We start from the raw sequence: 12,394 nt of genomic DNA, 5'->3' as shown, positions 1-12,394 counted from the left end.
TGAGGGGGGAAAGATTTATTTATTTTTATTGGAAAGGCAGATTAGAGAGAGGGAGAAGGAGAGACATGAGAGACATCTTCCATCCGCTGGTTCACTCCCCAAAAAGCTGCAATGGTCAGAGTTGAGCTGATGCGAAGCAGGCAGCTAGGAGTTTCTTCCAGGTCTCCTACGTGAATGCAGGGGCCCAAGGACTTGGGCCAGCTTCCGCTGCTTTCCCAGGCCACAGGCGGGAGCTGGATAGGAAGCGAAGCAGCAGGAACTTGAACCAGTGCCCCTTTGGGGTATTGGTGCCACAGATGGACGCTTAGCCTGATATGCCACCATGTCGGCCCCAACCTTTTCATTTTATAACCGCAGTATTACATATGAAATGTATACATAGTATACATTATTATGCTACTATGTTACATTAATTACAGTTTGAGTAGCTGCTGCTGAGGCTTGTTTACCATTTTGCTCTAGCATAAACACAGAAGTATAAACCTCACCTACCATGTTCTGATTCAAAAAGGTGAGATAATCAGCACTACGAAATCTAAGACTCAGAGCTGTGTCCTGTCATTTCTACTTTAGAAGGCTGTATGTGTGGGTCAACTGTGTTAAGCTGATTCTGCCACATGGGCATTTCTATTCATAAAAGCCTCAGCAGAACTCACTGGGCAGACAGATCCCTTGCAATGTCAGCATCACTGCTGCTCTGCATTCACGGGAAGTTATCTAAAGTTCCCAAGGCAAACGTCTCATGCAGAACTCACCCTCATCATCACTACTACTAGAATGAATCTCAGGAGATGAGTCAGACTGGGATGACGAAAATTCTTCTTTCCATTTCTTCCGTTTCTTTGGTGGCGGCTCAGCCTTTACTTTGGCCTGTTTAACTTTGGGTTTCGTGGAAGGGGCTTTTGTAGATGTAGTTTTTGTTGTTGGAGGATCAGAAGTTTTATTGCTACTACTTGGCTTAGCCTGAACAGTTCTGCAATGTTATAAACAAACTTCATTAACACACTGAAATTTTGTCAAACTAAATAACTCAGAAAAATTAGAATCACTGGGGAAGAAAGTGTTAACTACTATTCCCAGGCACCAGCAAAATAAAGTTGAAGTCTCAATCCTGATTTTTATGAGATCTTCTGGAAATATATTCTTTAATGACTGGCATTCAATATTCAACTATTTCCCCTCTCAATCTTCCTCTTCTTTTCTGAACTGATTTTCCAAAGAGTACCCAGGCTATACTCTCTGTACATGACCTGTGGGTTTAAGGAAATACTGTGATAAACCCTAGACAGTCACACCAGTGTTGACCCTCAGTAGTGCCACGAGGCATCTCTCCTTGAGCCACCTCTTTGCTCTACACTGGGTCTGGGCACTGGAGTGGGTAGAATCTCATCACAAAAATAAGGTGAGCTGTTTCCCATAAGTGGGGGTCTTAAATAAGCCAGATGGGTCTGGTATTAGACTAAAAATACCTAGGGGTCATATTCACTTTCCTAAACAGATCATAAGATCAGGTCAATTATTATGCAGATTCATACATTAGAAAACCAATCATATTAATAAATGATTATTCTTTTGTATACTTGCCCAGTGATGTACGTATCACACATTGCTTTTGTTAGAAATATCTCATTTTAAACACCATATTCCATGATTTTTTTCATAAAGGGAAAAGGGGACTTTTGAAAAATTATGTCACAAAGAACTGCACTCAAACTTTTAGCTCTAAAAGCTTTTTTTTCCCCTCCACTATTTATTAGGATGACACAAAACAGCTCTGGGAAGGAAAGGACATTTGTCCTTCAGAGTGCCCAGCACATTCCTTCCAGAGGAATCACTGTATTAGGAACTAAATTCTCATCAAGTTAAACAAAGCAAACCCAGTCATGTCAACTGCTGTCACCCTTTGTACAATGACACTGCAAATGATAAGCATTTATATGCACAAAAACATTACATAATGGAAACAAATACCTGACAATTTGTGAAGGCTTATTTCTTGGCTTTTTGGAACACACTCTGACATATTCCTTCTTGTTTGCATTTTCAATGAACTTCACATATATCCTTTTGTATTTAGTCTTTGCATCACCAAAATATCCAAGATACTAAGTAAAAAGATATTTTGAATTACATAATTATATAATGTGTACATAAATACTCTTCTGTTGCTCCACTATTGCGCAGCCGTCTTTTAAGTGTCCCAAAACAAAGTTCTGGTCAGCTTACTTTTACACTGAATTAAAACAATTCCAGATGCATTTCTGATTGTAAGCTCACAGAACAATAGAAGCAACCCATTGCTAGTAGATACTCAAAACCCCAGAACTGCTATCTATGCAAGCACCAAAAAGTACTTCTCCTGGAAAATCACTATACCTCACCAGCAGAAAATCAGTGTGCAAGTCTCTGAGTCAGTTCAACACTTCACAGTCTAATACTATTTTTTGTCATGTAAATAAATGTAACATAGAGTAACAGGATAAATTGGTTTAATATCAAATAGCTGGTATTTTAGCTATTATTTTAAAATCAGACTGTGAGTGAACTATCTACTCTGTAATTTGCTTAATGCACTCTGTATTTCCCTCAGAATCATTGTCAAAATATACAAAGACTGATGTAAAAAAGCGTTTTACTTACACTATTAGTGGCAGCAAACTCTCTCTGGCCATCGCGAATTTCAGGAACAAATTTCTGCAATAAAGCTTTTTGTACTTTCCAAATAGCTGGAGGTTCTTTTCCTGTTTTTAAAGCCTCCTGTAATAAGGAGAATTAATTACACTTATAAAAATTAGCATTACATTTTATTTTAATTGGCTCTTAGCACTGACAGAAATCTTTTAAGATCCACCCAGCACAATTTAATCTCTTAACCTCAAACTGAATTCTTCTTACAATCCCTAGCAGCTGGTTAAATTGGCACAGTCCCTGATTAAATACTTCCAGATAATTTGCATGTTATAATGTCCTTTTTGAGGGGAAAAGGACAATAACAAACAAAAAAATGCTGAAAATAGATTAGATTAAGTTAAAAACAGCTGAAACTTGGTATGAAATTATAGCAGTCTTCTGGTTCTACTGAAATTATGAAAGTAAGTCTAATTCTACCTTACATAACCATAGTCTAATTATTGTTCTTTGTATTTTTAAATTATATAAATAATCATTTTCTGCAACCTGCTCATAATCACATGAATTACCAGCCTTGCATAGAATTCACATTTTAAAACTTCTACCATGTACCACCATGTAAGTGCAACTTATTAGTTAGAAATACATAAAATTAAAACAGGTAAGATTATTTTTCATTACTTCATTTTCAAAATATTCAACATGACATCTATTAGTCTGATTTTATGAAAAACTCATAATGTAAGATAACTGTAAAGTCTAACTTTTCTGATACACAGCTGGCTATGCGCTACTGAAGTCAACATGAAGGCTATCGTAAGAACTACATCTTCACCCCTGTAAATATTCACATCACCTTAAATGCATCTATGTCTTCTATCTTGACCACAAATTCGTCACGCTCTCTGTATTGGCCTTCTCCTCCACTTTCTGCATTTTCGTCGTCAGTAAAACCTTGTATGGCAACAGCGTCTTGTCCCTTTGCAAACTGGTCTGAAGGAAGACCATCACGTTCAATGGACTTTGAGGGTTCTGCAGGGTTTGCGTTCTCCAGGGTATTTATTGCAGATGAAGTAGAATGGAGACAATCTTGTTTAACAGTGGCAGAGGAACTAGGAGTCTGACCAGTAGTATTGGCAGTTGGGCTAGTAGTAGTTCCTACCTGTCCAGCTTCTGCAACTAAATGAAGCAAATACAAACCATTAATACAAATGAGTAATTACTTGTTTCAAGTAAAACTTCAACTACTTAAAAATATTTGGTTATTTTTACAATCAAGCTGGTTGAAAAGAAAAAACTCAAAGGAATTTAGGGCCCAGCAGCGTGGCCTAGCAGCTAAAGTCCTCGCCTTGAACGTGCCGGGATCCCGGCCTTCGTGCTCACTTGGGGAGTGAATCATTGGACAGAAGATCTTCCTCTCTGTCTCTCCTCCTCTCTGTATATATGACTTTCCAATAAATAATAAATCTTAAAATAATAATAATAAAAATAAATAAATAAAAAGAAATTTAAAACATGACTGCTAATTTCAAACACCGAAAAATATTATAATTGAACATGGAGGACAAGGAGACTGCTGCATCTGCTACCTAACCTTCCAAACGGCTCCACCTAAATAGAACACAGATACTTAAAAAAAAAAAAAAAAAAAAAAGATTTATTTAATTTTATTGAAAAAACAGATATACAGGGAGGAGGAGAAACAAAGAGGAAGATCTTCTGTCACCTGAATCACTCCCCAGACAGCCATAACAGCTAGGAGCCTGGAACCTCTTCAGGGTCTCCCAAGTGGGTGCAGGGTCCCAAGGCTTTGGGCCGTCCTCGACTGCTTTCCCAGGCCACAAGCAGGGAGCTGGATGGGAAGTGGGACTGCCGGGATTAGAACCTGCACCCGTATGGGATCCTGCAGTGTTCAAGGCAAGGACTTTAGCTGCTAGGCTACCACGCTGAGCCCCAAAAATACGTTTTGAAAAAGGAAGACAAGCGGCTGGAATTGTGGTATATACCATAGTAAGTGGCCACCTCCAATACTAGCACCCCTTAATCACATGGACTGGACTCCTGGCAGCTCAACTTCCAACCCGGCTCCATGTAATGCACCTGGCAAAGCAGCAGAAGGTGGCCCAAGTACCTGGGCCCCTGCACCCACATGGGAGACCTCAAAGAAGCCTTCTGCCTCCTGACTTCAGTAACCCACTGCTAGCTTTCGTTGCGTTTTAGGGAGTGAATCAGTAGATGGAAGATCTTTCTTCCTCTCTCCTCTCTGTCCCTGTCTTTAATGTATTTTTTAAAACCAGAAACATAAAAGATATTAGAAGGGTTAGCATATTGGTGGTATGAAGAATGGGAGAAGAGAGCACTCTCCAGAGTTTGAAACGGTAACAGAAGCTTTCAAAATAGGGAGGAATAAAAAGTAATACTGTGAAAACTGTAGACCAACAGGTTAAGTAAGCCGAATGAAAAACTAGCTAGAAAGAGTACAAGCAAGGACAATGAACAATCTGAAAAGACCTTTATTTAGTGAAGAGAATAAACTCATTAAAATAGATTTTATAAAAGAAAACTAGTAGTACATTCTATCACATTCAAAGAAAGCCTAAAACTTCATAAACTCCCAAAATGCTTCCCAACACATATCATAAGGCCAGTATTAATCCAGCATCAAAACCAGAACCCGAGAGAAAATGACACATCAAAAATTATTTGATATAAACACAAATACTTTCAACAGGGTGCATAGTCTCAACAGTGTAATTCTGCAACCTGTAGCCCAAGATTGCATAAGTGCACTGGCTCTACAACCAGGCTCTCAACTTCCCATCCAGTTACCTGCTTACAGTCTGGGAAAGCATCGGAGGCTGCCTGAAGTCCTTGGGCTCCTGCAACTTTGTGGGAAACCCAAAATGGGCTCCTGGCATCAGACTGACTCAGCTCCAGGCTTTGTGGCCATCTGGGGATAAACCAGAGGATGAAGTCCTATCTCTCCGTTCCTCCTCTCTATATTATCTGCCTTTCAAATGAAAACCAAACTCACTGTCTCTCTCTCTCTATATATATATATTCCCAATATATATGAATGAGTATTATCAGAGGCTCAGGAGGAAAGAGGCCCTCTTCCTGTCTGTTTCTCTCTGTAAATCTGCCTTTCAGGTCCCAGTGTGATAACCTAGTAGCTAAATCTTTGCCTTTTTTTTTTTTTAATGTTTTCCTTATTTCTTTCTAAAAAAGATTTATTTATTTTTATTGGAGAGAGGAAGATCTTGCATCTGATGATTCACTCCCCAAGTGAGCGCAATGGCCTGTATTGCCCTGATCAGAAGAAGGGAGCCAGAAACATCCTCCAGGTCTCCCACGTGGGGGCAGGGTCCCAAAGCTTTGAGCCATCCTTCAGTGCTTTCTCAGGTCACAAGCAAGGAGCTGGATGGGAAGTGGAGCTGCTGGGATTAAAACCGGTGCCAATGTGGGATCCCAGCGTGTTCAAGGAGAAGGCTTTAGCCACTAGGCCACCGTGCAGGGCCCAAATCCTTGCCTTTCAACCACAGGGATCCCATATGGGCAATGGTTCGTGCCCCTACTACACTGCTTCCCAGCAAGCTCCCTGCTTGTGGCCTGGGAAAGCAGTCAAGAACGGCCCAAAGCCTTGGGACCCTGCACCCTGATGGGAGAGCCAGAAAAGGCCCTGGGCTCCTGGCTTAAGATTGGCATAGCACTAGTCATTGTGGTCACTTGGGGAGTGAACCATCGGACGGAAGATCTTCCTCTCTGTCTCTCCTCCTCTGTATATCTGACGTTGCAATAAAAATAAACAATTCTTTTAAAAAAAAAAGTAAATAGGGAATAGAGAGGATTTTTTAAAGACTTATTTTATCTTTATTGGAAAGTCAGATATACAAAGAGGAAGATCTTTTTTTTTTTAAAGATTTATTTTTATTATTTTTCTATTGGAAAGGCAGATATACAGAGATGAGAGACAGAGAGGAAGATCTTCCGTCCGATGATTCACTCCCCAAGTGAGCGCAATGGCCCGATGCTATGCCGATCCGAAGCTAGGAGCCTCTTCCAGGGGTCTCCCACGCGGGCGCAGGGTCCCAAAGCTTTGGGGCGTCCTCGACTGCCTTCCCGGGCCACAAGCAGGGAGCTGGAAGGGAAGCGGGGCTGCCGGGATTAGAACCGGCGCCCATATGGGATCCCGGGCGTGCAAGGCGAGGACCCCAACCACTTGCGCCACTGCGCCGGGCCCAGAGGAAGATCTTTCATGCATTGATTCACTCCCCAAGCAGCTGCAACGGTCAGAGCTACACCAATCTGAAGCCAGGAGCCTCTTTTGGGTCTCCCACACAGGTGGAGGGTCCCAAGGCTTTGGCACCATCCTCAGCTGCTTTCTCAGGCCACAAGCAGGGAGCTAGAAGGGAAAAGGGCTGCCGGGATTATGTGTCCTGGCGCATGTAAAGCAAGGACTTACTAGGCTACCATGGCAGGCCCATAATGAGGATTTTAAAAACTTTTAATTAGTCTAAAAAATTTAAGCATACACAAAAGTAAAGAATAGCAAATCTTCACATTCCATTACCAGCACTGATAACCTCATACATTATGGTATACTTGTTTCGTCTATGCTTTTATATTTGCTGAAGAACTGTAAAGTAAATCAGATAGTATGTACCTCCACAGTGCACATAAATATTTTTAATATAATTCAGTGTGAAATCTTATGCTACAAACTGGATACAAAGGTCTGTATATTAACAGGTAAAATTTATTAGGAATTATGCCACCATGGAATACTTATAAAACCTGACACTGGGGTCAGCATTGTGGAGCAGTTTATTAAACCGTGGCTTGCAATAATAACACCCAGTATAGGTGTGCCAATGAAGAGTTAACAGCTCTGTTTCTGCTCCAGCTCTCTGCTAATGCTACCTGGAAATGCTGTGGAAGATGGCCCAGATGTCTGGATCCTCCACCTCTGTGGGAGAGCTGGGGGACAATGTTCCTGGCTCCTGACTCCAACCAGGCCCTCCCCTGGCCACTGAGGCACTTTGGTTAGTAAACCAATAGCAGATGATCTCATCTAGCTGTCCTCTTAAGTTTAAAAGGAGACAAAAATAAATGGAAACCAATTTAAGGGCCCAGCACAGTAGTCTAGTGGCTAACTTCTTGCCTTGCTTGCCCTGGGATACGATTTGGGTGTCAGTTCAAGTCTCAGCTGCTCCACTTCCCTTCTGCTCCCTGCTTGTGGTTGGGAGAACAGTCAAGGACAGTCCAGGGCCTTAGGCCTCTGCACCCACATGGGAGACCCAGAAGGGGATCCTGGTTATTGGCTTCAGATCGACTTATTTTCAGCCATTGTGACCACTTGGGGAGTGAGCCAGTGGATGAAAAATCTATCTCTCTGACTCCCTTCTCTGTGTAAATCTGACTTTCCAATATAAATAATCTTTTTTTTTTTAAAAAAAAAAACTAATTTAAAACATCAAGTCAAGAGGACTGAAAGCAGTGAGATATGCCACAGTGTGGTTTAGAAAATGTTTAAATGATATGTTAGAGAAAAAAAAAAAAACTTAAGAGGCCAGAAAGGAAATATTAAATTATACCAAAAAAAGATGGAGGAAAGAACTAAGAGTAAAAGAGAAATAAGGGGTGGGTATTTCACGTCTCAGCTTGTGAAGGTTCCATTCTGTATCAGTGTACTAGGGCTCAACACCTGGCTCTGTTTTCGATTCTACCTTATTGCTACTGCTTCCCATGGGAGAAAGCATGAGATGGCTTGGCTCCCTGCTACGTACCTGGCAGACTGAATTCTGGGATCCTGGCTTCAGCTTAGCCCAACACTGGTTGCTACAGAACACTTGCCATTGAACCAGTGGATGGGAGAAAATGCTCTCTTCTCTCAGCTGTTAACCAGGTTTAGATTAATGCTTGTAGTTTCACTACACCTGTTCACATATCATTAGTATCCATTTATTAAATCCTTAATGTTGTAATAATCGTCCAAAGAGATTTAATAAAATTTGACATGCTGATTTCATCTGGAGAGAACTCCAAGAACAATAACGAAAAGAGCCATTTAAAAAGTAACATTTACAGAAGCCAACTGCCATATAGATTACTAGACAAATAAGGCGGGGGGAGCACCCATAAACAAACACACCAATGAACACGAGAATTCAGTTACCAAAAGTAATATTTCATATAAATATGGAAAAATGAACTGAACAATAAAATGTATTTAAATAAGCAAACATTCCCATTAGGAGAAGATGCTAAATCCCTTCAACATTTCATAACACCAAATACATTTCAGAGGCAAGGAGCTACAACTTTCAAAACATGCTCATATTTCTTATTTTTGTCTACTTGAAAGGCAAAGTGACAGAGAGACGGAAAGGGGGAGAGAGGGAGAGGAAGAGAGAGAGAATTTCTCTGCCTGCTGGTCTATTCCCCAGATGCCTGGAGTGGCCAGGCATGGGTTAGGCGCTCAGAGGTTCCATGATGAGAACTTCATGATAGCACGCGGGTAGCAGAGGTCCAACACTTGAGCACATAAATCTGCTACCTCCAGGAAGTGTTAGCAGGAAAGTGGACAGGAAACAGGACTTGAACCTTGGCATTCTGAAAAGGGATGTGGGCATCTGAAGCAGCAGATTAACTGCAGCAATAGGACCACTCCAAGAAGCTACAAGATTAAACCAAAAGCAAGATCTTAAATTTCTAAAGAAATCTTCAGAAACTACAGACTATAGGACTCCTACATTTGAGGTCCACATTCTTTAAGTTTTCAATACATTTAACTTCAGGTGTATTTCATCCACAAAGATCAAACAAATGGAAAGGAAGGAAGTTCTGTTGTCACTGTCTCATTATATTCTTGAGATCTGAATTTTAGCTATGCATCCTCAAGAATTTTCCCTGCATACTTATGGCTGCCTTAAGCAGAAGCTGAGTGCTCTACTTTAAGCATAACTTCCATTTTGGAGAAACTGACCACTAACTCAACTGTTTCTAAGACTTATTTATTTGGTTATTTATTTATCTGAAAGGCAAAGGCTGGGCCAGGCCAAGCCAGGAACAGGGGTTCAAGTACTTAAGCTGTCATGTTGCATTGCCATGATGCATCAGCAGAAAGTAAGCTCAAAAAGCAGGCAGTGAGGACTCATACCAACACAACAATAGGACATGCTAGTTGGTTAGTCTGCCACTCCATTACACTGGCTCCGTAACTAGTTTGCTAGCATAACTCCAATGTTAATTGCTATTCACAGTGATTCAAAAACATTTTTGTAGTTGTGAGAACAATTTTATACTACACTTGGAATTCAACAGAAAGACATCTGAAATGATAATAGTAACCATTTCTAATTTGGAGAATCAGCAGGTTTTTCCCTCTCTCTAAGCCACTAGTCATTTTAATACAGAAATCAGGCTGTTAAACAACTGTACCACCATGTCAAAAAATCATCCTAGTGCTTAGTTGCTGCTGATCTTAAATAAAGTCCCAGTGCATTTTCATTAATCCAATTCCTATAATGGAAAGTAATTTTTATTTCACACACAGTTTTTACTAAAAAGTATTATTATTTTAAAGCAAGAAATATGTTCTTTAGTCATTTAAATGCTTTAAAGGTAATGAACAGAGGAAGCGGCTGACAATAAAGATGTTTTCATCTGCTAAGAATATCTAGCAGTCATTAGTTAATAAGTATTTAAAGGCCCGTTACTAGTGGAAGATGACCCTGTGTGTATTTTGTTGTTTTGTTTGAGAAGGGCGAGGGAGAAAGAGCATGAGCAAGGGAACAAGTAAGCTTTCTTCTTCATTCACCAGTACACTTTCCCAAATGCCACCACAGCCAGGTCTGGTCTGTGCCAAGGCCACAGCCAGGAGGCATTCAATCCAAGTCTCCTATTTAGATGGCAGGAACACAACCAGCTGAGGCCTCATTACTGCCTCCTAGGGACGGCATTAGCACGAAGCTGGACTTACAAGTCAGAACTGGACACTGAACCCAAAATCAAGCACTTCAATATGGGATACAGGTGTCTAAATAGCATTGTAATGGCTAGGTCAGCACCCGCTCCCAGGCTCTGACATTGTGTAACATGTCAGAATTCTAGTCACAAAATTCAGAAAATAAAATCCAGCAACTTAACTTTAGCTCATGGTGACCTCAATATTCCAAGTTTCTTTTACATAGCCACAACTGACTTAATATTTACTAAATATTTACTGTGTTTCCAGCCTTTCAAATAAAGTGTAATGACAAAAATGAACATGCCTGTTTCTGTACCAAGGGCTGGGCCACAGTGAGCCCAGGAGCCTGAAACTCAATCCAGCTCTCCACAGGTGGCAGAGATTCAACTACTTAGACCATTTAGCAGGAAACTGGGATTGGAAGCAGCAAAGAGAAATGAAGACCTGGACTTGAACCTTAAGTACTCCAATATGGGCTACAAGCATCTCACATAGCATCTTCTAAAAAACAATTATTTATTTTAAAGGTAAAATTACAAGTAAGATATAAATGGAGAGAGGGAGGGAGGGAAGGGAGAGAGAAACGGAGACTAGATCTTCCTTCTGCCTGTTCACTCCCCAAATGGTTACAGTGGTTGGGGTTGAGTCAGAATAAAGCCAGAAACCAGGAGTTTCATCTGAGTCTTTTACATAGGAAGAATCTTCTGCCTTCCTAGCCACATGAGCAGGGATTTGATCAAAGGAAGTAGCTGAAATTTGAACCAGTACTCACATGTGAGGCAGGTGTTGCTAGTGGTGACTTAACTCATCCCTACATAGCATTTCAAGTGCTGTGCCAACACTTGCTTACACAACCCAAAGTTTTAACCATGACCCTTCACTACTGGCCTAAAGGAACTCACTCACTCACACACACTCACACACACACTCACACACATATACAAAACAGTACAATTATAACACAAAACTGAATGCTTTTGTAGACATTCAATCTCCAAAATGATGTTGAAAGTAGTCTTTGATTTACTGGATTAAAAAAAAAGACAGGCGGATGCTGTGGTATATGTGGTTAAACTACCGCCTACCAGGCTAACACCCTTGGGCTCTAGTACCACTGATGGCTGCTACACTTCCAACCCACTTTTCACAATTTGCCTGGGAAAGCAGTGGAAGTTGGCACAAGTACCCGAGACCCTGCACTCATCTGTGGGAACTGGATAAAGCTCTTGAATGCAGCCTTCTGCCTGGCTCAGCCCTAGCTGTTGTGACCATTTGGGGAATGAACCAGCAGAGAAGATAGCTTCCTTTTTCTGTAATTCTGCCTTATATTTAAATTAATAAAGCTCTAAGGAAAATACGAACAGAGCAAAGAAAGTTCAAAGACAATTATAAAAGAAACTGGTGTTCAGTAAACCCAGTTGTCACAAAAGGAAGTGGAAAAAATAAACGAGAATAAAAATAGAAAGAATAAAATGTTTTCACATGGTCTATTCCCCATGGCATACAAGCAAGTGTCCTAAAGCAGAACTAACAATCAGCATTTTCTGCTGACAAGGTGGAGGGCACTGAAGATAAAGAATCTACTGAGAAGTTTATTATGACAGACTTAGTAATGACTTATTGCAGGTGAGGAAACAGACTCAAGGCAGAACTGCAGAGACTTAATGGTAAGAACTGGGGTAACGCAGAGGATTTTCATGAAAAAGTTAATAATTATCAAGAAGAAACTAGTTTTAGATTCATGCTTTAGAAGAGAGCTTTAAAAATGTTTGTTCTGGGTACACTTGCGGGAAC

General features: G+C 40.7%; 1 protein-coding gene across 2 annotated transcripts in view; it reads right to left on the bottom strand.

Annotated features, from left to right (window-relative positions):
* The window catches only part of QSER1 (glutamine and serine rich 1), a 40,533-nt gene that overhangs the window by 19,805 nt on the left and 8,334 nt on the right, over positions 1 to 12,394 (bottom strand). Inside the window, exons 4-7 of one of the 2 annotated variants that reach the window (XM_040980059.1) lie at positions 3,488 to 3,810; positions 2,641 to 2,757; positions 1,972 to 2,105; positions 756 to 973 (exon numbers count right to left, since the gene is read on the bottom strand). In XM_040980059.1, coding sequence (XP_040835993.1) covers positions 756 to 973; positions 1,972 to 2,105; positions 2,641 to 2,757; positions 3,488 to 3,810 — 792 coding nt within the window. The remainder of the gene's footprint in view (positions 1 to 755; positions 974 to 1,971; positions 2,106 to 2,640; positions 2,758 to 3,487; positions 3,811 to 12,394) is intronic. The other variant, XM_040980060.1, reaches the window with a different exon arrangement.

Source organism: Ochotona curzoniae, unplaced genomic scaffold (assembly GCF_017591425.1).
Source record: "Ochotona curzoniae isolate NIBS_2020 unplaced genomic scaffold, NIBS_Ocur_1.0 contig_3432, whole genome shotgun sequence".
Lineage (NCBI taxonomy): Eukaryota > Metazoa > Chordata > Mammalia > Lagomorpha > Ochotonidae > Ochotona > Ochotona curzoniae.
Note: the sequence above shows the minus strand (reverse complement) of the source record. Positions and strands in the feature narration are given on the sequence as shown.